Source organism: Sitophilus oryzae, unplaced genomic scaffold, assembly GCF_002938485.1.
Source record: "Sitophilus oryzae breed Bouriz unplaced genomic scaffold, Soryzae_2.0 scaffold_1059_pilon_pilon, whole genome shotgun sequence".
Taxonomy (NCBI): Eukaryota; Metazoa; Arthropoda; class Insecta; order Coleoptera; family Curculionidae; genus Sitophilus; species Sitophilus oryzae.
Genome location: NW_022145681.1, coordinates 51,721 through 78,057, shown reverse-complemented (window position 1 = coordinate 78,057; position 26,337 = coordinate 51,721). Strand labels below are relative to the sequence as shown.

Genomic DNA, 26,337 nt, shown 5'->3' with positions numbered 1-26,337 from the left:
TCTTAAAATATGTAAAAAACAAAATAAAATATACGTGTTTAAGCGTTTTTTCGGAAACTTGACCGTTTTTTAAATAAAAAATATTGTAATATTTGAGGGGTGGTTTCACCCTCTTGGAACTGGAATTTCGAAAAATCCCTTCTTATCGAACCTCTACACCCTAGAATCAACCTGTATGCCAAAATTGAGCTTCTTACGTTGAGTGGTTTGAGCAGGATCGTGATTAATCAGTATGTCAGTCACTTAAAGATTTTATATATTAGTGTGATATTAGTATAGATTTATATGGGAAATGTCATCGATCGTCATTTCCCAGCCAACTGGACACCGTTTTTTTTTTCGATCATACGGTATCTGTTTAATTTTTGTCAATAATGACATGTATTGACTATTTCCATTCTAAATATCTCGAGAAGGGTTGCTCGTAACGATTTTTACCAAGAGACATTTTTTACGTAAAAAAATACGAAAATGTATATTTTTTTACTCAGCAGTTCTATGCAGGTACGGACAAAAAGTTATTACTCTTCAAAACAGTTAAAACACATGTAGGTAGCGCCCTACAAATAGGAGTCATAATGACATCAAAATCAAATTTTTCATGTCAAAAAACTATCAGACACCAATTTTCATTGGTTTCATCCAAATATTGACGTTACTTCAGAAATTATTTGGAAAAAATCGAAATAAAAATGAAACTTCTACACCCTGTATCTCCGAAACTAAGCATTTTAGGACATACATTTATAAGAAGTTTTTTACTTCTTTTTATCTGCAGAATATGCTGCCGAAGTTTCCGGAATACAGTTCGAACGACCCTCTATACTTACGGGTATGCACTTAAACAAAATTCTCTAGTTTTTTATTCTAGTAGCTACATATGCACTATTGCCGGAGATGCTATTGATAAGGGAATATGGGAGGAGGTTAAAAATTTTTAAAAATCGTAACTCCAAAATTACAGTAGCTAGCGAAACTCTGTTTTCAATTTAAGATTGGGAATAATATTTGCAACAAAATTTGTAAAAACATCAAAATCAGTCAAAGTCGCAGTTCTTGAGATAGAAAAAAATTGGAAAAATTTCTTTACTTTGAAACTAAAAGAACTGCCTACCAACTTTTTATTAACATATTTTAGTATGGGCGGCTATACGTGCCTCCCGACGCCATTTTTTTTTCCGATCGTATGGTATACAAGAGAATTCTGAATTAATTCATATATCACCATAACAAAGATATTACGAAACAAAAATATAAAAGAACCTCCGAGATCACCTACTATCATCGACCGAATTTCTGAAATAATTTTCCCGGAATAAATTATTGCTTATTGATTTCAAAACCGTATTTAAAAGTTGAACAACACCTCTCGGCCTCATCGTGCGAAATTTATTTTTAAATTAAGTATATATGAATAATGTACTGTTAACTGTTAGTTTAAATTTTAGATCGGCTCTAGCAAGACGTCCACTAAACCGGTTAATTTTTTCGGTAAAAAGTTGATTCAATTGAAGTTTCATTTGATTGAGTGAATGGTTACGTTTGAAATATGTGTGAAATAGTAGCTTGGTGCGTATAATAACATAAGTATATAGTGGCAAAGTTAGTTTAATGTGTTGGATTCAGTGTAAAGGATACGAATAAAAATAAAGTATCTATTTATAATAACCGTAAACACACATAAATTTAGTTTATACCTACATAATGTATTATATTTTTTTCTTATAATAATTCATTAAACATTTTTAATAATTAAAATTAATGATTAACTATGATATTATAATGTTTATATTTTTTTTAAAACTAATACAGGGTGGCGCCTCTCATACGCCGCGGAGGCTCCAAGGAGAACGTCAGTTTATACTGAAATGAAATTTTGGGAGCATAAGTAGGTTAATTCAGAGCACTTTTTAAAAATATAGAGAGTTCTACAAGGTGTCCCCAAAAAAAGTTACATATTAGAGTTGTGTATTTTGTAATGGAACACCCTATATATTAATATATTAATTGATTTTCGGATTTTGGGAGAAAAATAAAGGTGAGTTTTATAATGGTTTTTGACATATTTAACATTTTCTAAAAATAAAGAACAATTTTTAAATTACAGTAAAAGCTACCTAAATTGGCATTTACCCGGTATAGCCTAATATGTAGTTAAATTAACTATTGTACTTTAAATCAAATTAAAACTTGATCCAAAATGTTATACAGGGTGAGACAAAATTAATATTGAATATTGGTCACCTTTAAAAGCATGTTACTCTTTTATTTTAAATGGAACACCCAGTATATTATTCCGATATTCAATGGAGAATTCATGTCTCTTAAAAAATACTATTAAGGTTGCCTACTCCTCAAACAAAGATTTTCCTAAATATTTTCATTTTCATGATTTGATCTGAGTAAATCTTTATTATTTTAATAAAATCTAGGTGGCTGTGATATGTCTGATGTTACTTCAACATAGCTGTTTAATTAGTCCGACTTTAACAACTATAGTTATCATTTTGTGTCAGTTAAAACAAAAACATTTCTCAGAAATTTGGCGTAAATGCAAACTTATCCTACATCAGACAGAATTAATAGAATGGGGACACCCTGTATAATTCTGTATATTTTGATAAAATGCTTTCAGTTAACCTACATATGCTGCCAAAATTTCATATCGATATAAACTACCGTTCCCCTTGGAGCTTCCGCGGGGTATGAGAGGCGCCACCCTGTATACAGGGTGAGTCTTAAATAGGTGCAAATTTTCAGGGCTGGTAGATCTTGATAAACAAAACATATTTTCTCTTTATCATTTTTCAAATAAGTATAAAATAACTGAGTTGTTTTATTTTGAAAGTTAAGATATTGTTTTTGCTCATATCTTCAGAACCTTTTCAGAACCACTGAATTTTTTCATTTTTTTTTTGTAAATTTAATCTACTACCTGATGTTGCCATAATATCAAGATATTATGTTTTTAACTGTCAAAAATACGACTAGCTTCTACAGTACGTCTGTCGGTTCTGTAGCTCCGGGGTATCCGTGAGAGGGGAAACGATATTTTCTCGATGTTTTTCGTAAAAAATTAGACGACGCGTCCCATCAATAAAAATTCGACAAATTTGCAAGTAGCCAATAAAGTGAGTGGGCGGAGCGATTTACGGTGACGCGCTCGTCAAATCGACGTATAAAATATATTGCTGTTTATTTAAATGTTTTTTGCCCGCATTCCTTTCATCGACACAGATCCAGCAGATGTACTGTACATCCCACTAGTCAACTCGCATACTCAAATATTTTTATTTATGAAAATATATGATACTTTAATAAAAAAAAACTTTTGATAAGCTACTAGATCTTAATTTTATAGTAATAAATTAAGACCTATATTTTAGACCTAGTTTTTTTTCTTTACATAATGTCCCAAGGGAGTTATGACCATGTTATGACTATAGGCTATGACTGTATTTGTGGTTCGTGTAACCAAGACAATATAAGCGTATATTAATTCATTTATTATTTTTATTTTTAGGAAATATATACAATTAATATAGGTACATTGCGCATAATTAAATATTTATGTTTATTGGACATTAATGATAATTAAAATTAATTGTTAGTTATAAGAATTGTCTCTAACAATAATTCTTATACATTATTATGGCGTATAAAGCGTATAAGTAATTGCTAATTTAATCATAATTCATATTTATGTTTTTCGGAACTTATATTTTTACATGTTTTATTCCATACTTATATACCGTGTGTTGCATGACCTACCCTAGTAAAGAAAATTTCACGTAAATTTAAAGCATGATAAATAAAATTATCCTATCCCAGTAGCCAGAGATTTTATTTTTAGAGAAAAACATTTTAAAAAATGGGAAACTTATTCACGATTTTTAAAATTTTATCTCAAATTTCCTATGTCCAGGTTAAATTTTAACGAATAAAAATTTTCCAAACATATCTGACATACATATCTATTTAATAGTCTATTACACGCTATTACACGACGCATCTTAGCGTTAAGTTAATACAATGCTGGAAACAATTAATATGCATACAAGTAAATAACTTATTTTTTTATTTGTGTATATGCAGGGTGTTTCAGAAATAAGTGTGTGAAATAAGTATTTCTTTTCGTAACAAGGGGCCGTCCTCTGCCGGAAACACTGCGACCTGGTGAGGCCTATTGTGTTTATCCCTCTTCTATATCTGCACCCATTCTCCTATTCCTGTGCCCTGTACTAGCTTATGCAGGTCTTTGATAGGATAGGAGCATAGTTCATCCGGTTCTAGCCTAGTTTTCCCAAATAAAAAGTATCGCTTGCGATCCAGAACGTCGCAATGTTATGTGCTCCGCTGTTTCAGGATCGCAGAGTCTGCAGCAAAGACTTCCAAGGAAGTCACAACCTGTATCAAGATACAGGTTGAGATTGTTCAGATAACACTTGACAGTCATGTGTCCTGTCAAGAGGCCTGTTGTAATCCGCACTTTATTCCTGCTAAGCATTAGCAGTTCTTTTGCGGTTTTAGAGCTAGGTCCTTGGATAAAAGCCTTGCTGTGCCTGTGCCTCTGTCTGTTTCTCCAATGGACATTGTGCTTTTCCCTGATCCAGAGTTTTAGTGCACTACGGGCCATATATTTGGGTATTCCCAGTACTACAGCCGGACTCTGGACCAAGATAGGATGCCGATGATCTCTGCCTAGCTAGCTCATCGGCTTTTTCGTTGCCTTGGATGCCGCTGTGGCCCGGCACCCAGAATAATTTAATTCTGTTCCTTCGTGCCAGAGCTCCCAGTTCACCCAGGCATTCCCAGATAAGTTTTGACGATACCTTTGGCCTCATAAGCGCCCCAAGTGCCGCCTGACTGTCTGAGCATAAATTGATGAGCTTACCTGAATAAGCTGTTCTATTCTTTTCTCTCGCACATTGTAGAATGGCGAAGATTTCTGTCTTGAATACGGTTGAGTGTTAACCCAAGGAAAAGGATTAGCTTGCCCTTGGTCTTTCCCCAAATACTCCAGCTCCTGTTCCTTCAGCGAGTTAGTCCATCCTGAAGGAATGTTATATCTGTCCACATTCCTCGATCCATTTTGTTCACCTCGAATGTTTTGTGGTAGTGATAAAGGGGGGTCATTTGGTCCGATCTCATTTGGAGTAGAGATCCTCCGATAGAATCTCCCATCTTTAAGTGTCCTGTTTCTGTCCTATTTCCCAGAAACAAGACACTTTGTTGTCGAGCCCCTTTCTTACCTCCGCCTGGATCACTATGTGAAGAGGCGGAAGGTCCAGAAGCGCCTCCATTGATGCAGTGGGCGTTGATTTCATCGCCCCTGTTATGCTCAAACAAGCAAGTCTTTGCACCTTACTAAGGTTGAGCATTGTTGTTTGTTGCATTACCTTAGGCCACCATACCAAGGATTCAAAAAATGTAAATGCTACTCAAGTTATAAATCATATACGTTGAAAAAATAGCAAATATTAAAAAATATAGTACGCGGTCCATCCAAGGCCATGCTGTATATTTGTGTAAATATAGTATACTCGAACAATAACGACTTAACGTGCATATCGTAGATTTGAAAATGTAACCTTCCAGATAATAGAATTACAATGGAAATCATTATATATATTATGCTAAATTACTAGATGGATAACTAGAAATCAGATGCATAGAGTAAACAAATATTATGTGTTCAATTTAGCACTTAAATTCATTGTTTTATTCTAAAATTCGTTTTCTTAAAGAAATTTCTGATGCAAAAGTAGCGCAAATTTATTGTTATTTAGAGAAAAGTGAAAGAAAATCGAGAAAAGCTCCAGTGGTTCTCAAAATTTTAGCAAAATATATTTTTTAGGACTTCTTTGTGAAACTCTCCTCTTCTTTTAGAATAAAATAAAATTATTCGTTGATAATAGTCATCCTTGATCACACTCACATTAATAAAATCAACACTATTTTGTTCCATTATTTCCTATTGTGTTCGTAATTTCGAAACATATTTGTTCAAAATATGTTAGATAAACTTAGGTTGTAGTATATACCAATCCCGCATAAAATGTTTTGTGCAATCTGACTAGTCTTCAATAGGCATTTTGCAGAATGACCGAAAACAAGCAGTCTTTTTGCAGAAATGTACATCAAATATCGTAATTCTTTAATATGCCTAATTCTTGCTAGGCATTTTGCAAAGCCACTGGAAACAGATAGGCGCTTTGTACAATTTCCTCCTTTTTTAAAAAATGTCTATATCTATGTGGCGGATTCATCTCTCCAAAAAAATCCTTTATGGGTATTTCGCCACTGCACTGCAAAAAAAAAGTAAAGTGTTCTCGAATAGTTGAATTTAAATATTTTAAATAGTTTTTTTCTTTATTCTTTGTATTTTTTGACGACGGAAAGAGATAAACTTTTTTCCGAAACGTTAAGAATTTTTTTCTTTGTTAGGCAAATTTGTATGTAAACATAACTTCTGACCAGTGTCCGTTTAGGTTTAACGCAGAAGTGTCTACAAAAAATAACTATTTTATTTTTAAGGATTTTTTTGGAGTTATACATTTTTATTTTTGTCAATAAGCACAAAATAACTATATTTTTTTCTTGAATAATATAAATAATTCTTTTATCCGATAAAATCTAAATTATAAAATATATACCAACAGTCTACAAAGGTGTTTGATTTTACCCTTGTATATGAATTTTTATAAACAAGGATTTTACGTACCTACATAGTTCACACGATCGGTATTGTGCCATACTTATAATGGAACTAGGAATTCAGTTCGTATTGGAAAATGGATTTGGTATTCAATTTCCAATATTATATCAAATTGAAATAAAAAAGTATATTCCAGCAAAAATGGTACAAAATCTTAGAAACACTTTTAAATTTAAAAATATTATAATAATTAGGCTCCATTAAGTAATTGAGATTATAACTAGGTATAGTGAGGTAAATATTATCAGCAATTATAAATATACGATAATAATTTATAATGTAACAAAACACTATCGAGAAATATTGACGTTTTATTCTCTCTGCTTTATGCTTTTATTAACCTCTTTAACCTTTCGAGATAAGTTAATAGCGACCTCCATGAACAGTAATTGAAATGAATTCAAAAGGTTTGATTTAAAATTCTTGAAAAAATTTTCGGACGTATACAGGGTGTCTCAGGCTGAGCGTGCATTAAAAGTTTCTAGACAACTAAAATAATTATTAAGGATTAAAAATATTTTCAATATGGCGGCACTTCCGGAAATACCGGAACTTGACAACAACTTCCTATTTTAAATAGGTTGTGAGGTGGAGTATGCAAACCATACGTATACTACAACAATAAACAGTATAAATGGAAGCAGATATTTAACAGTATTTTAATAGTATAAATTAACAGTATTTTAACAGTATAAATGGAAGCAGATTATCAATTATCAGGCCCCAGTAATTGTCAATAGCATTTTTTATTTAGGAAATTAAATCAAGGGGTAATTTTCTTTGTTTAAAATATCGAATAATTATTATTTTGTATATATTTTGAGACTGATTTTATTTATTTTAGCTTTTAAGGTTATTTTTCAATGGTTTCATTATTTATTTTTACTGAATAAATATTTTAAATTACAACCAATGCACAGCATGTATTCTAGCTTCATTACTGATGATGAGCAGTGAAGTCTTTAGTATAACGGGGGCCACGGACCTGTTTGACCTATTTTGGACCTATTTTGGACCTATTTTGTCGCGGTATTTCCCTGGAAGCATTTTTAAGAAAACAATATTTAAAATTTTTGGACGAAAAAAACTACCTGTCAAAAAAATTTGTACAGCCTAAAAGCACTATAATATTCTTTGCTAAAAGTCAAATTTAGTGGTTATCACAACCCCTGTGACATAAAGAAAAGGCATGTGGCATGTGTCAAAAATTAAATTGTTCAAATGTCATACAATAATGGCGGTAGCTGTCATGGAATTGAGCGATTAAAAAATGATCATAAATATTTTTGAAAATAGAAATGGAAACCCACTTTTTTATTTCACTAGTGAAAAGGTTTTCCAATTCGTTACGTTTTAACTAGACATATTCGTATACCTAGAATAAATCGTTTTTAAGTTATTTTAGATTTAGTTTGAAAACGTATATTTTTCTTGATTTTATCTAGCTTCCTTTGACATTAAGTGTCAAACAGTCAGACAAAATAACTTAAGAACGATTTATTTTAGGTACAGGGTGGGTCAAATTGGACGCTTTTAAAGGGAAACACCCTTTTCTATAGGAGAGAGACAAAAACTAATATCGGTGTCTGGAGCTCAATTTTTGTCAAACACATGATGGTGAAATCCGCACATCGATATGTTACCGTTACGGAGTTACGGGGTGTTTTTCAAAAATATGCATTTCTAACAAATCGCTGTAACTTTTTTTCTATGGAAAATTTTGTATTTTTATGAAAACATTTCCAAAGCACCTTTTTACATAGAATTTAATGGTTTAAGTATACCTTTTTATTATTAAGAATTTATTAATTTAAGAATGATCAACAGAAAATTTGACTTTTTATATGGGACACCCTGTATATTTTTAATTCATTGAAAAGAATTTAAAATTACCTTTCCAAAAATATAGCATACTTGATATTTTGCAAGATTCCTCTTTGAGATATCGAGTTTATAAAACTTCGCCCACTTTAAATAAGTAGGCTTTGAACGGCGCAGACTGTAATGCAAAAAAAAATCTAGCTGTGAGCATCAATTAAAACGAAAATAATATTTGCTATGAGAGATGCAGAATTTTATAACAATTTAAACTATATTTAACCAACATCCCAAAACATTTAAACTATATCTAATAACAATAAAAATAAATAGCAAACCAAGACATGAGATTTTGCTACAGGTGTTCGACATATCGACCGTCTTTTGTTATGGACAGACGGGGCCGTTTATGAACATTTCTCGCGGAATTCATTAACTCAGTAGGGGTGAAAGATACCTTCTCATAACTGCTAATTATATCTAATTCTTGTCTATATTCTTGTCTGTATACGGGCAATTTAAAAATAAGAACCTTTATTCTTCCGCAAATATATCCATAGGCACTAAGTCCGGCGGCCTCGACGTCCAACGGCTGTGATCTTGGTTAGCTGTTAAATTATTCTTGAAATTTGCTGCAAAAATTTGCTGATAACTTCAGCGTACTGAGGCGGTGCCTCGTCTTGCTGGAAAAATATGTTTTTGAGTTCCATTAGGGGCATATCATCAATAAGGGGTCCAAACCCTACTAGTTAAAAGTAGCGAACTTTTAAAAATTCTGTATTTCGAAGGGGATTATAACAAAATATCAAGTGTGCTATATTTTTGGAAAGGTAATTTTAATTCCTTTTCAGTTAATCAAAAATATACAGGGTGTCCCAAATAAAAAGTCAATTTTTCTGTTGATAACTCTTAAATTATTAATTTTAAAAAAATTATACTTAAACCATTAAATTCTACGTAAAAAGGTCCTTTGGAAATATTTTCATAGATATACAAAATTTTCCATACCAAAAAAGTTACAGCGATTTGCTAAAAATGCATATTTTTGAAAAACACCCCGTAACTCCGAAACGGTAACAGATATCGATGTGCGGTTTTCACCATCATGTTTTTGATGGAAATTGAGCTCCAGACACCGATATTAGTTTTCGTCTATCTCCTATAGAAAAGGGTGTTTCCCTTTAAACGCGTCCAATTTGACCCACCTTGTACAGGAACATGTATAGTCAAAAAGTAACAAATTTTAAAAACGAAAGTAACGAAAGCCTTTTCACGAGTGAAATAAAAAAGTGGATTTCCATTTAAAAAAAAATGATTTATGATAATTTTTTAATCGCTCAATTCCATGATATAATTTTTGACATAGAGATAGCCACGTGTCTTCTCTTTATGGTACAGTGGCTGTGGCAATCACTAAATTTGACGTTTATGCTATAAGTATACATATTTTTGGCAGGCATTTTTTTCCTCCAAAAATTGTAAATATTTTTTTTTCTCAAAAACGGTTAACGTTAGGTATAGAGTGTTTGATATCAAAATTCATAAAATTTTACAGAGAATGTAAGTATGTACAAAGGTATGTAATAAAAAATGGGGTCACCCATTTAAAATAAGAAAGTTGCTGTCAACTTCCGGTACTTCCGAAAGTGCCGCCATATTGAAAATATTTTTAATAACTAGATTTCATTGTGAAACTGATATGCACAAAATCTCATATCTAGATATTGTAGTTCTCTAGAAACTTCTAACGCAGGCTCAGCCTGGGACACCCGGTATAAATACTTGAATTTTGTCAACCACTATACATACATTGTCATTCAATTTTTACAAAATGTGTATTAGAAGTATATCATTGTCTAAACAGACCGGGGGCCACATTTAGGTTCGCCGCCCCAGGCCCCCGACAGGCTTAGTCCGCCACTGATTATCATTATTATAACGATTAAAAGAAATTCTACATCATTTCAGTGTTAAAAGTTTATCAGGAAATTTAATTACTGTTATCTGGCAGTATTAAATTTCTTTTTAATTTCTAGAAAATCAATTTTAAGTTTCATGATTTTAACAATTAGTTGGCGTTTACTATCAATTTTTGATGCTATTACACTATGATGTAATCTTTTCGAGGAACTTCAAAGATATCCCAATGTCTATTAACATTTGGAGGTCTCGGCCGAAATAATTAACTAAATTGTTTAAAATTAATCAGAACATATATAAGAGTGCTTGTAGAAATAATTCGTTATAAACAATGAGTCAGAACACAACGAGTCATCGATAAAACACGTATTATACTTTAGCCATGTTTTCGTTGTTAACTTTTAAGTACCAAATTACTAGGACAAAGATAAATATTAAAAATTGTAACAATGTATACAATTTTTTTTTCATAGCAACTGTTAAAATTGCCTTATATCTATCAAAAATAGTAAATAAAATAGTACTTTAACCACAAGGGTAGATTAAATGATACTTTAACAGCGAGGATAGGTTAAAAACTTTATTTCTTCTCACACGTTTTTTAATTGCTTCCATTTTTGAAAATTTTTGTATTCCTTTTCATAAGTTATTCGGGATTTAAATGGAAGTAGTTTGGATATGGCGTTTGTCGCCTCAGCCGCCTGAATATCTGTTGGTAATGTACTTGTTTCGTTTTGAGCCATTTCTGGCTCCAATTCAATCAGCAATAAATTAAAAATAACAGATAAAATTGCATTATCGTCTCCCGAAATTAATTCACTCGTGATTTCATCGCTCGTGAATTAATCTTTTCGGCCGAAGATAAAATACCATTTTATCGTGTTTTTTTGTATAAGAAATAACTTAACTCTATGGAAATAACTATTAAATTGTTTCACTTCGTATTTGAACGACTGAATATTTTATTTGAAATAAAGTCTCGAAGAAACTAAATTGCCCATTAAAATTATACTTAAATTCGATCATGTACAATACCGCCCGTCCGAAAAAAAAACGGCGTCAGAGACGGCTGTGAAATGGCAATCGATGCATTTTGGCGACGATGCCGCTCTAGACGCCAATTACATGGTCCGTACTCTTGTTTAATCTTTAATGGCGCTTACTGCCAGTTGACCTTAAGAAGATTGTAATTTATTTTTATACTGAGTAGTGATTTTTTGGAAATACTTAGATTTGTGTGTATGTATTTACTAAGTTATGAGATAATAGATACAGAAACGAAGGGGGTCGAAATGTTTCATTCTAAAATTCATTCGCCCTGTATTTCATAAACCAAGGAGCCTTAAGAGAAATATGTGTGTAGCGAGTTTTAGTTTCACAAAACAGGGCATTCCTCAATATTCATTGAAATTAAAAATATATCCACACACAAATAGGTATAAACTAAATTTGTGTAAAAAAGAAATTTCAACAAAATCAATGAAAATTCTATATTAGCAGTTATATTCAATATTTTTCTCATTAGCTGATTATGACCATTAAGGTCTAGGTCTTTAGTTAATATATTAGGTATCTGTACAGGGTGGCTCGAATTCGACGCTCATCATTGGGATTTCGGTAACCGTAAGAGATACAGGATCGGTTAAATGGAGGCAAAGTTGCGCAATTTGATGCTCAATAAAATGCCGTATTACCTTTTGAAAAATTCCGAATACTTCCGAATATATTAAAAGAAAAACGGATTTTTCAATTTTGTTTTCTATTGTTGGCAAAGTTGTTGTATTGGAGGCAAAGTTGCGCAATTTGATGCTCAATAAAATGCCGTATTACCTTTTGAAAAATTCCGAATACTTCCGAATATATTAAAAGAAAAACGGATTTTTCAATTTCGTTTTCTATTGTTTCCTGGCTTTATTTGTTAAGATAACTTAAAATAAAAAACACATTTTCATGGCCACTTTTTCTGCTCTATAACTTTGTGTGATTAAATATTGACTCTGACGTTTCGGCTTCTAGCGACCATCATCAACTTAATTTTTTTTAAATACGGACCTGATTTTTTTTCAATTTAATTAAATCCTTTCATCACTCTATATATATATATATATATATAGTCACTTTGATATTTGCCGACGTTTCGTACAGAAAATTCCATCACCAGAATATTTTAAGCAAAAAAAATAAAAAATAAAAATGCAATACTACGGCATTTTATTGAGCATCCCATTGCGCAACTTTACCTCCATTTAACCGATCCTGTATCTCTTAAGTTTCCGAAATCCCAATGATGAGCGTCGAATTCGAGCCACCCTGTACTTTATTACACATTTATTTAATAGTAGATGTTTATTATCCGCTAATGAGAGCCAAAGCCAAAAATATTAGTTAAAGAATATTCTTTTAATTTATTATAAACTCTAACGAAATGTTCTATTGTTTTAAGATATTATATGATATTAACAGTTCGGCGCTAAATGTTTTACACTCATACGTTAATATTCATTAGAATATAAGAATAGTTAAATGGTAAATGTGACCATACTGTGAATTTTGAAAAACAACGATATATTTTTTCATAAAGAAAAAAATCATACTTGGACTAACTGGAATACAGGACACTGAAGTTGATTTTAAATCCAAACACTTTACAAGTTGGAAAACTATTCAATTATTGTGCAGAAATTGTTCAGGAATTCAAAACAACCCATCTTTAGGCCCTTTTGAAACTAAATTGTTGCATTTTTTATGGAATTTCATATTTCACTTAACTATTAATTAGCAAGAAGGAAGATACCGAAGATGTAACCTGCAGAAAATGGCAGCTACTGAAGAAACAGATTCAAAGGAAATAAAATATACCGAGGATGCCATAAGATATTTTAGAAGTATTTTTAGAAAGGTAATTATTTAACATTTGTAATACAAAAAATAATATATAATTTTTTTAATAGTTTTCGTTACCATACTCAGTAGGTCTGAGAATAGGTTGTTGTCTATTTTTATACCCCCAAGTGATACCTAAGGGGGCGCACCCCAATTTTTTTGAACAAAATTTTTTATTTGTATTTTTTTATGTTATGGCATTTCAAAATACATACAACCTTAAATTTTCACCATTCTACCATTGTTTTTTTTAATAGTTTTTGTTACCATACTCCTCCAAAATGACTGGACCGATTTTGATGAAATTATACGTATATTCAGTAGTTCTTATAATAAGTTGTTATCTATTTTTTATATCACTAAGTGATAAAAGTTGCCCACCCCATTTTTTTTGACAAAATTTTTTATTTATATTTTTTTATGTTGTGGCATTTAATAAAGCATTTAAAATAGCACAAAATATATTAAGAAACAAATTAATTTTTATAAGTTGCAAGTGTTATAAGTGTTATTTGGATCTAATACCATTTAATTCAAATGAAATTAAAAAACTAGTGATTTCTGCTCTAATGCTCTATGCTCAATGCAATAAAATGATTCTAATCAATTAACTGATTATCAGATTGTGAATTTTAGAATTTTTGTTTCGCTAATCGACACTAGATAAATAGATAAGATAACAAATTGAAATGTTTAAACAATATCGCATGTGTACCTTAGTTTGTAGATTACGTTGCCGCTACCTACATGATTAAAAACTTAGTTAAAATTAGTTTATTGTGAATTTATAATGGCAACTGGACATAATGAAAGATATAGAGATAGAGAATACTATAGAAGATGTTTAGAGCAGGTACAATAATTGCTTTCAAAAATCATATTTTAATTTAATTTTAACATAGTTAATAATTAAGTGTTTTTCTTAACAATTGCGAGAAAATCAGTTTTTATCTGTTAAATACCATTTACATGTGTCATCTAACTTTTGCTTTGTAACCTACGTTAATCAATTTTATTTTAATTTTTGGTTACACTGATTTTTTTTATGGTACATTACCAAAACTTTACCATAATTCCAGTATAAACAATCTTGTAAAGGATCGATATACATACCGATAATGAAGAACCTTACCGGTAGATAATATAAATAAAATGTCAGTGGTTCCCCGCCTTTTGTTTATACCGGGTACGTCTCAAAAGTGGCTCACCCCTATAACTTTTTTATTTTTTCAGTTAAAAAAACGAGATTTGGTATGTTAGTATATGACATAAATTAGGATTGATTGACGTATTCAATTGTTTTTGGTCACTTCCTGTTTCACCGGAAATGACTACAACTTTTTATTTTTAAATGGCACCCTCAGTATTTTTTTACTTTATTCGATAGAAAATAACACTCTGAATAGAATGACATATCATATGTCAACTTTTGACATTTTTGCATATGGTTTATTTGAAATTATAACTTGCGATTCGTAACGAAAATTTGACTCGAAATACCGTGTGTGGTATCAAATTATTCGTAAAAAATGCTTTTTCCAAATATGCTAATGAGCCACCCTCGTTCCATTTGAAAAAAATGAGATATGATTAAAAATACCATTTGAGCATTTTCTAACTGGCTAGGACAAGACAGTAAAAACATTATACGATACATACGATCAAATCTGTTTGCCCAAGGCTCCTTGATTAAGAATTAGTATTTTTAACATAGCCATGGTACTCTAGATTGAATTTTAAAATACGATTTTTTATTAAGCGAGAATGTCAAAAATTGACATATTGTAGAAGTTGTCATTCTATTCAGAATGTCATTTTCTATCGAATAAAGTAAAAAAATGCGGAGGGTGCCATTTAAAAATCAAAAGTAGTAGTCATTTCCGGTGAAACAGGAAGTGACCAAAAATAATTAAATACTTTCCTTAGATTTCTTTTGAGTTCAGTAACTATAAAGGTACATTCAGGCTGACAGCGTCGAGCGTCACGTCGCGTTTGCGTCGCGTCCGCCCCATTGAACTCGAACCCCGACGCTCAGCGGACGCTAGCGCAACGCCAAACGCGACGCTGTCTGCCTGAACGGTCTAATTTAAGTTAAGTGAATTGATTCCAATTGATGGTGGCCGGCCGTGGTGCAAGCAGTTAGTGTGTCGATCTGCGGTGCGAGAAATGGGATGGTACTGGGTTCGATCCTCAGCCAGTACGGTCGCTTTATTTATTTAAATAAAAAAAAATATTTATCTAAATAGAGCGACCAGCGAGCCGCCACCTCAAGGAAGGCAATGGCAAACCACCTTGAGTATATTTGCCTTGTACAGCCTCTCAAATAGTGCCGTTCGGATTCGGCGATAAACTGTAGGTCCCGTGTACTTGTGAAACACTGATGACACACATCAAGTACATGCGAGAGGTAGCCGACGCTCTGTATAGAGTATGGCACTGCAAGAAGAAGAAGAATTGATTCCATTTCGACACGCGGACGCGACGCAAACACGACGCGACGCTCTCAGCCTGAATGTACCTTAATACCTAGTCCGGGACACCCTGTATATTTATATACGTTCGTTTGATTTTTGCTCCTTTGGTTTCAGTATGATCTAGATGGAAGCGGTGGTATTGAGATACGAGAATTTATAGAAATGCTTCGGCAAAACGATGAAATTTCAGAGAAGATTATTAAGAAATTATTTAAATATGGCGACAAGAACAAGGACAAGAAAATTACTTTGGATGAGTTTATCGACCTAGTGACTGACCGGAAATTTTCACAAGTCTTCGGGAAATATGTCAACAAGTAATTATTGTTTGAATATGGTTATATTTATATTTTGCACAATAAAATATAAAAAATTGATTAGATGTTTATGGAGATTAATATTTTGTCTTTCTTAATGCAAGTGCATTTGTGCATCTCTACTGATAAATTGTGAGAAATAAAAGTAGTTTCGAAAAATGTGATAATATACGGGGTTTCATTCCATAACAATGATGCATCGTTGAAGAAATAAGAACATGCGCAACCTTATGCGCGATTGCGTGGTACAAAACATGTCTGAGATGTAGCTGGCGTTACTGTTACATGTCCGATATTTAATCTGCGGGCTGATAGTCGTTTACAGCGCAGCGACAGAGTGGGTGGTTGTCGGAGACAGTGCTGCCAGAACTACGGATTAATCTGTAGATTTACGGATTTTGGGTACAGTACATTAATAGAGAACAACGTAATTAATAGAGCACAGACTACAATCAATCAACCTTGTCACGATTTGCTCATTAGATTGCATACACACATAGCCAAAATTATTGCATACAACGATATTTTTATTTTATTTTGGGCCTAATATGATTCTTTCTATATTTTTGGACATATTGGCTTACCTACTACACGATATAAAATTAAAAATCTAAGTGCAACTAGGGTGTTATTACAATTTTATTTCATAATGAGTGAAAATCAACAAAAACAAATTTCATTTTAAACAGAAAATATTGAAAACAATTTTAGTTATCTCTCACAACTAATAGTCTGTATTGCCTTCTCGAGCATCAATGCAAGCTGTGAGACGACGCGGTATGCTGTCAATTAAGTTATGCAGAAGATGTTGAGGAATGGCTTGGCCACCACAGTTTTCTTATTCCCTCTTCCTCACAAAACTCGCGAACCGCTAAAGTGCGATAGGGAGGAGCATTATCGTCCATGTAAACAAAGTCATCCCCCACTGCCCCTCGAAATGGACGCACAATAGGTTCTAAAACGTCTTTAAGATATGAGGCACCTGTCATTGTGCCATCAATAAAAACAAGAGGAGTTCGAACTCCGTGTATTATACCTGCCCATACCATAATGTTTCCCCCTTGAAACGGGACACGGGGATTCAAGCGTGCTCGTCTTCCAGATCTCCTTTCATCACTAAACATGACGAAATTCCAATTAGGTCCATTTGCTTTTATCTCCTCAGCCCATTGTAGTCGCGTAATTTTGTACTGTAAATTAAGCTTCGGAATACGTAGAGGCCTCCTTAATCCTCTGTCATGGAGTCTTCTTGCTATGGTCTTTCTTGAAACATTTACTCCTTCAAGGCGAGCAACCCCATTTTTAATAGCAGTACTAGAAAGCAGGGGATTGCGTCGTGTAATTAAGGATATTTGACGGTCTTGCACAGCAGTAGTAACTCTCTTTCTACCTCTTCCAGGCCAGTCTGTAACTTCGTTTGTCTCCCTGATTTTTTTTAATATTCGTGAAACATCGCTTTGATTAACTCCTACAATTTCAGCTATTGCAACTTGCAACTTGGTAGCCCTGTTGAGACAGTGTTACTATTCTGACACTATTAAACTGTGAAATAATGTTCCTAGGCATTTTAAGGCTAAAACAATGGGCAAATTTCTTCTGAAACCCAAGAGACCGCAAATCGAAATGTGCAAGAATTTGTAATAATATTGGGTCTCAACGATCAACATTGTTTACCATCCATTTTAACAAAAAAAAGATTTATTACAGATTATCAAAGCTATGTATAAAAAAAAATTCTTTAAATTCCTTTCCGTATATTTTTAAAGGATATATGCAATAATTTTGGCCATGTGTGTATCTTCTCAATTATTTCAATCAACGGATGCATCATTCGTTTTAAATAAAGAAAAGAATGGTGTAATGCTAAAAATAATTATTTAGGTCGATAAATTAAAAAAAAAACTCGTTCTCCATAAACGTCTAGTCTACCATCGACTTAATCAACCAATATATTTGAAACAGTTGCACTTATCTTTTAGCTATATGCACTTTATACTTCCAAATCAAAAACCCAAGTATAAACCTACCGGTCGAAGGGCCCCAAGATCTGTTGAAGAAGGTCAATCAGAAGTTGATGGACCTTATGAAGAAGAATACTCTTGTCTGCCGCCTCCGATAGGAATGGTGTTTATATCCATAATGGAAATAATATTTTTTGTAATTGACGAACATAGAAAGTCGAAATCAGCTGTGGTAGACAGCGGTCCAATGGCAAACTTATTTATCTACAACCCAAATAAAAGATATGAATTTTGGAGATTTCTAACGTATATGTTTGTTCATATAGGGTAAGGATAAGAAACTCATCTCGTCTCAAAACCGTCTATATTAACCAGTTTGTTTATAATGGTACAGGCAGTTTGTTATAAATGGTACCGTCGGTATATTTTCAGTTTGTTTGATAGAAAATGACATTTTGAATAAAATGACATATCACATGTCAACTTTAGACATTTTCTCTTGAAAAATGTATTTTATATTTCAATCTAGAGTGCCACAACAACAAATGTAACGACAATTTGACTCAAAATACCAAGTTTGTGGTACCAAATTATTCATAAAAAAAAGATGTTTCCAAATATGGTAATGAGCCACCCATATATGGTTCCATCTGAAAAAAATGGGTTATGATTTAAAATATGATTTGCTGAGGGTTACCCTGTAAATATGAATAAAATTTATCTATATATAAACTAACATACGATCGAAAAAAACGAAGACAAAATCGCCTAGGGAATAAAAATCGGTGATAATTTTGGTGAGGTCAAGTCCTAACTAAACTTTTGTATTGAGTAAAAAATATTTTTAAATGATGTAGTTATAATTCGGGAAAAAATATTTTTTTGAAAGTGGATTTGTTTCTTTGGAAACGTTATATCCTTTTTTAATCTTTATATAATTAATGTTAATTTAGACAAGTTTTATGTCAATTTTGATGACCAAATGACCTCTAGAGATTGACCACGCCAAAATTAAGAGCTTCTTGCTGGAGAAGGGACTAAAATCAGGCATTTTTCTTATTTTAGGTACACTCATCTATCAGTAAATCTCATAATTCAAATATTCCTAGGCATTCCACTTGAACTGGCACACAGATGGTGGAGAGTGTTGATATTATATTTTCTTGGTGTAATTGCTGGTTCACTCTTAACATCTGTTATGGATCCGTTTTGCTTTTTGGCTGGTGCTAGCGGAGGGGTGTATGCTTTACTTACTGCACATATCTCTACTGTCATAATGGTATGAAATTACAATTTGTGCATTTCACTTTATAGAAAAATTACTATAGGCTTGGTAGAATATCATACACAACTAGTATATACAAATACACGGATTTAAATACGTATGCGGATTTATATACGTATATGAAGAATGTATTATATACTTATGGTAAAAATAAATATTATGACAAAGCCACGATTTCAATATTATTTTAGTGCGATCACGGTGGCGCCGGCGCGGCGCGGCGTAAAGTACATAGCGAAAATTAGGCCGTATAGAGCGCCGCGCCGCGGTCAGAATTTTTTGAAATCCACTGAAATGCACCAAGCCTATACTAATTTACCAGTATGTATTTCCTATTTCCTTTATTCCAAATATATCGAACAGTACAAAATCTCGATAAAATTTAAAAAAAGATCCCTCCATTAATAAAACAACAAACATAACAAATATATCTATACACCTTTTAAAACTAGTTTTTCAACTAAACTTAAACCTTTTCACTTCATACCTTCTATTTTCTTTCTAGAATTTTGATAGCATGGCTTGTCCATGCTTGCATCTCATTATAATTATCATGCTGATAAGTGTTGATGTGGGATCAGCGCTATATGCCAGATATACAGCCACACTTGATCAAACCATCGGATATGTAGCACATTTTGGTGGAGCCGTAGCCGGCCTTCTTGTCGGCATATGGATGCTACGCAACGTGGAAGTTACCAATAGAGAAAATAAGATATGGTGGATTGCACTCATCTTGTATATATTTTCAATGATTACTCTCATAGCTATAAATATTTTCTGGACCAGTCATTTTCAAAAGAGCTTATAAAGCAAATATTTCCCTACAAACAATTATTGTCGCTATGATAATTTAATGGTACATAAACTATTAAAAGAATCAGCATAAAATAGTCCAAGAAAATACGCTTTCAAATAGGAAGTTTTGGTAAAAACTTGATTTTTTGATGAGTTACTTAGAAAGATCTAAAAACGGATTTTGAAAGTTTTTTTTTAAATTAAATAAAAAAAATAATTCCAAGCAAAATGAATAAAAATGTTAAATATATGAATTTTTGAGCAACTTATTTTTTTAATTTCTACTTTTCTAGTTCTTACCGTTTCTCGGAAATTTGGATTTTTTTTTATTTCACCCCTTCTCGGGGTTTAGGTTGTAGGTTAGGTTTTCGATTTTTCAAAATAACATATCAAAAATTCAAGTTTTTAACAAAACTTCGTATTTGAACGCCTATTTCCTTGGACTAAAAATGAACCTATTAATTTGTAGTTTTATCATAAAACTATTAATTTTTAGTTATATTCAAATTAAAATATATTATATTTGATACTTCATCGTACATACTTTCGATTGCGATACAAGCAAAGTTATTGTCAGACGAGATATTTTATATTTTGAAAAAGTTTAATAATTACATGTACAAATTGTGTTTTAAGCGGCGGCTACACGACAGCGACTTGACTGCACGGTATAGTTTGCGCAGTTAAGACGGAATGCCGTTAGGTGGCTACACGTTGCAAGCATGTTTTCGATTTGCGCAAACCACGGTGTGGTTATGGTGTGGTAATCGTCGATAAATTTTGTTTGAGAATTCGCAGCAATACTAAACGACGAATTTTTTATTTTAAGTGCATTCTTCTACTGTTTGCTACTGAAGAAATCTAAAAGAAAACAATATAGATCGAAGTGGAGTAAAAAATAGTTTTTGAAAAGGAGGATTTATTCGCATGTCAACCTAATTAACGAGTTACGAGCAGAAATGTATAAATTCTGTTATAAACGTCTTTGGATAACTCCGTACATCGCTCATTATCACTTTTCTTTTATTTTATTTTCACTACTATCACAAAATACTCGACAAAATACTACTATATTTTAGGTTATTTCGGCGTGTTTACAAAACCGAAGGCTGTCATCCCCGTCCACACGCACAAATTATACCGCACAAACTGGTTTGCGCAAACCAAAACTTTCAGCAAGACGACGAAAGCACATGCCGCGCTTTTCGGTTTGCACGGGATACAGTTTTCCCGTCCACACACACCAGTTTGCGCAACCAGTTTGCGCAAGTAAGTCTTCGGTAAAGCCTGTTCGTGTAGCCGGCCCTTTAGATTACCTACTTCTACAATTAAAATTACCAAATAATGTTAGCAGGTAGTTGGGGAAAAAAGTAAACAAAACTACATTATAAAATATTTTTTGTTTAAATATTAACTTAATTTCATAAACGAATAAAATATGTGATCTATACAGGGTGGTCCGAACTGTATTCCGGAAACTTCGGCAGCATATTCTGCAGATAAAAATTAATAAAAAAGGTCCGTATGTCCTAAAATGTTGAGTTTCGAAGATACAGGGTGTAAAAGTTTCAGTTTTATTTCGATTTTTTCCAAATAATTTCTGAAGTAACGTCAATATTTGGATGAAAATTGTTGTCTGGGAGTTTTTTTGAGATGAGAAATTTCATTTTGATGTCAATATGACTCCTACTTATAGAGGGCGCTACCTACATATTTTTAACTGGTTTGAAGAGTAATAACTTTTCGTCCGTATCTGTATAAAACTACTGAGTAAAAAAATATACGTTTGCGACGTTTCTTTTACGTAAAAAAAGACCTCTTGGTAAAAATCGCTACGAGTAATGGTTCTCGAGATTATTGGGAATCGAAATTATCAATACCTGTCATCACTGACATAAATAATAATTAAACATATGTTGATTAAATAGTTATTAGACTGAAATAATAAATTTGAAACAGAAACTGTTTCATCATCATTTTTTCGCAGAAAATTTATGATTAATTTAAAAAAATATTGTTATATTCTTCTATCTACTCAATGTGTTTATTTTTTTTGTCAATAATGACATGTAGTGACTATTTCCATTTCAAATATCTTGAAAACGGTTGCTGATAGCGATTTTTACCAAGAGACATTTATTACGTAAAAAGTTGCGGAAATGTATATTTTTTCACTCTTTTCACTTTTATACAGGTACGGATGAAAAGTTATTACTCTTCAAAACAGTTAAAACATATGTAGGTGGCGACCCCTACAAATAGGAGTCATATTAATATATTAGGTTCGTTCCAACCGGACCGAGAACCGATCCTGGGACGGTAGTTTCTAGTCGCCCACTTATTGTTTGAAAAGTTTGATCGTTTGTCAAGATTAACAAATGAATTGACTGATAGGAAATTACCGTTATAGGACGGTTCTCTCGTCCGGTTGGAACAAACATATCAAAATCAAATTTTCATCCAAATATTGACGTGACTTCAGAAACTATTTGGAAAAGATCGAAATAAAAATGAAACTTCTACACCCTATATCTCTGAAACTAAGCATTTTAGGAGATACATTAATACGAACTTTTTTACTTATTTTCATCTGCGAAATGCCGAAGTTTCCGGAATACAGTTCGGACCACCCTGTATAATATAGAGTTTACTAGTCCTTAAGTATAAATGTAAAAGTAAAACAAATATAACATTTATTATTTTAATTGTAAATATATATCATTATTTATTATAGATGATAAAATAACGTAGTTGAAGCATAGGCCAAAGACTAAGCATATTTATTAGATAGAAGTTACCTAGATATTTCCATACAATTATTTACAGTTATACCCTATGGTTATACCAAACATGACTTTACACTAGTTAAATAATATGACGGAGTTTATTAAGTTTAAGCAGGTTTAAGTTATATATTTAAGATTGTGTTATAATGAATTTATTACAGCAGAAAAAGATTTTACGTTGTTATGTACTTATATGTGTTATATATTATGTGTGTATTTCAAAAAATATAAATAAAATTTGGATAAGAAATGAAACCTTCCTATTTAGATGATGACGTTTTTAAAAATGTATTTTTTCTTCATACAATTTCTTGTCATAGATGTTTTTGCAAATGTAGGTATATCGGAAATTTTAAGACCAGATTGCACATATCATTCGAAGCGGGTTCACTATATATATTTATGATTTTTGTATTTTAATAAATTTGTAATAAAAATGTATTGTTTCATTCAAAACAAAATTAACCTGAACAAACAATAAATTGGTTACTAAACTTAGGTAACCATAGCTACCTTATAATACTATGTATACAGAGTGATCCGAACTGTATTCCGGAAACTTCGGTAGCATATTCTACAAATAAAAGTCGTTTAGTTTCGGAGATAGAAGTATCGGGTGTAGAAGTTTCATTTTTATTTCGAGTTTTTCCAAATAATTTCTGAAGTAACGTCAATATTTAGATGAAAATTGATGTCTGGGAGTTTTTAGACATAAGAAATTTGATTTTGATGTTAATATGACTCCTACTTATAGAGGTCGCCATCTACAAATCTTTTGAAACAAAAACAAAACTTCTACAAAACTGGTTTGAAGACTATTAACTCTTCGTCCGTTCCTGTATGAAACTACTGAGTAAAAAAATATACATTTACGATGTTTTTCATGTAAAAAAGGTCTCTGGGTAAAAATTGTTACAAGTAATGGTTCTCGAGATATTAGAAATCTACATTATCAATACCTGTCATCATTGACATAAATTAAACATGTTGACTAAATAGTTATTAGACTGGAATGACAAATTTGAAATGTTTTTGTGCCAAAGGTTCAACAGAAACTGTTTTATCATCATTTTTTTGAAGAAAAATCTATGATTAATTTAAAAAAATAAAATGTTCCCAAATTTATAATTTCAGTCAAATAACGATCTACTCAACATGTTTATTTTTAGTCAATAATGGCATGTATTGACTATTTTCAATCTGAATATCTTCGATTGAATTCTTTGGAATCGCTCGTAGCGATTTTTACCAAGAGACCTTTTTTACTAGGTATGTATATTTTATGTAAATGTACTTTTTTTGTTTTTTTAACTATGTATTTTTTTACTCAGTAGTTTTAAGCTCCGCGCGCACTGAAGGGATATCGGCGCGAGCGAGCGGCACGTAATTTTCAGTTTACGTTAAAATAAATGTAAGCCCGCGCACCGCATTAGATCGGTGCGATCGGTGCGCTTCGAGCTATCGGCGGTACTCGCGCCATCAGGCGAAATCAGAGAATACATAGGAGGGGGACGAATAGTATACGCCGAGCGACTGTTTTTAGTGAAGCGATTTTACATTAAACATGTCCGATGAATTATTAATCGAAAGTGTACGAGACCATATCATACTTAATATGCGGTTTTTTATAAAAATTTCTTACAAGCACGTAACCTATATTGTTTACTACACTTATTCAATAACTGAATTAGAAAAACCTTCCGATTGAACCCATTTATTTCTCATCTCGTTTTGATTATCTCACATTATTATGGAAATCGAATTTAAATATGTCAAAAAACTTATCATATTATTTAATTTTTGGTTTGTTTTGACGTTAGTAATAACAGCTGATAAATAGTCATCCTATGTTACTATGTTGATAGCTCCGTACAAGGTACAAATAGAGAAAATAATATTTACGTTTGAATAAAATATTTGTACATATATCTACCGTATGATAGAAAAAAACGGCATCCAGTTGGATGGGAAATGACGATTGATGACATTTCCTAGATAAATTTACATATAAAATGGTACCGACCTTCATTTCATGGCCATCGCTGATGCCGTTCCTTTTCGATAATACGGTACTATAAAAACTATTTATATTTTTTCTTTTTTCAATTTTCTTTGACTTTTTTTATTATATTTTAAGTTTTTAAAATCTTGGTTTTAAGTCAGTAGTGAATAAAACGAAACTTGTGTTTACATTTTGTTCAATGATTGACGTTTCGACCAATTTTAATTCGGTCTTCTTCAGAATCTATAATATACGTATAATTAATTTTCTACGTTTGTAGTAAGAAAAAATTATATATTAAACACATTGTTAGTGATAAAATTGTATTGTATATTATAGATTCTGAAGAAGACCGAATTAAAATTGGTCGAAACGTCAATCATTAAACAAAATGTAAACGCAAGTTTCGTTTTATTTACTACTGACTTAAAACAAAGATTTTAAAAACTTAAAATAAAAGCTATATATAAATGTTTGTAATGACACTTATTTAGATTAAAAAACTAAAAATAGAAGTTTTATTTGACTAGTTTTCATATCTAGCCTTGTTTTTAAAGAACAAATTAAACCCTTTTGAATGATGCCAAATTTGTTAAAATCGGTTAAGCTAAGAGTCATGTAGTATATTTTATCCACATCTTCCATTCTATTTCACTAATTTTATGTGGTTTGTTAAGATCTAAATATATTAATGTGTGTTTGGTTAAGATCTAAATAATATTAATTTCCATCATAAAGCATAAAATATAAAAAGTTGCATATAAAAATATAAATAGTAATAATACTTTATATTTTTTTGAAATGCCGAATGAATTTGACTAAATTTGAATAAACTTCTCCTCGTCTATGCTCAAATTTATGCTGGTGACGTACTCTCGACCGTCGATCGTGCGACTCCAGTGCGCGGCTACAATCACGCTACAATCGACTTTCCGACCGGTCGTGTCGGTCGCGCCGCTCGCTCGCGCCAATACCCCTTCAGTGCGCGCGGAGCTTTATACAGATAAAGGTACGGACGAAGTTATTACTCTTCAAACCAGTTAAAAAATATGTAGGTAGCGCCCTCTACAAGTAAGAGTCATATTTACATCAAAATCAAATTTCTCATGTCCAAAAACTCCCAGACATCAATTTTCATCCAAATATTGAGGTTACTTCAGAAATTATTTGAAAAAAATCGAAATAAAAATTAAACTTCTACACCCTGTATCTCCAAAACTAAGCTCTTTAGGGTATACATTTATATGAACTTTTTTACTTACTTTTATCTGCAGAAGAAAGTTTCCGGAATACAGTTCGGACCACCCTGTATATTGTGTCAACTATACTACTCTACCAAAGTACTCTACAAACAAGTTTTTAAATGTCAGTTTTT

General features: G+C 32.0%; 1 protein-coding gene across 4 annotated transcripts; it reads left to right on the top strand.

Annotated features, from left to right (window-relative positions):
* The first annotated feature begins 1,415 nt into the window (after positions 1 to 1,415).
* LOC115876496 (rhomboid-related protein 2-like) lies at positions 1,416 to 20,456 on the top strand. 4 transcript variants are annotated; one of them, XM_030892313.1, is made up of 6 exons: positions 1,416 to 1,569; positions 13,236 to 13,355; positions 15,928 to 16,130; positions 18,110 to 18,418; positions 19,157 to 19,370; positions 19,882 to 20,456. In XM_030892313.1, exons 2-6 carry the CDS (start codon positions 13,272 to 13,274, stop codon positions 20,185 to 20,187), a joined length of 1,116 nt encoding a protein of 371 aa, XP_030748173.1. In that variant the 5' UTR covers positions 1,416 to 1,569; positions 13,236 to 13,271; the 3' UTR covers positions 20,188 to 20,456. The 4 variants fall into 4 exon arrangements, with proteins under 4 accessions (XP_030748173.1, XP_030748166.1, XP_030748158.1 ...); XM_030892306.1 differs by having other exon boundaries at positions 13,038 to 13,355; XM_030892298.1 differs by having other exon boundaries at positions 12,900 to 13,355.
* The last annotated feature ends 5,881 nt before the right edge of the window (positions 20,457 to 26,337 follow it).

Coding starts and splice junctions, on each gene's coding strand:
- LOC115876496 (XM_030892313.1), top strand. CDS start 13,272: ATGGCAGCTACTGAAGAAACAGATTCAAAGGAAATAAAATATACCGAG. Junction 13,356..15,927: donor TTAGAAGTATTTTTAGAAAG/GTAATTATTTAA, acceptor CTTTGGTTTCAG/TATGATCTAGATGGAAGCGG. Junction 16,131..18,109: donor TTCGGGAAATATGTCAACAA/GTAATTATTGTT, acceptor CTTATCTTTTAG/CTATATGCACTTTATACTTC.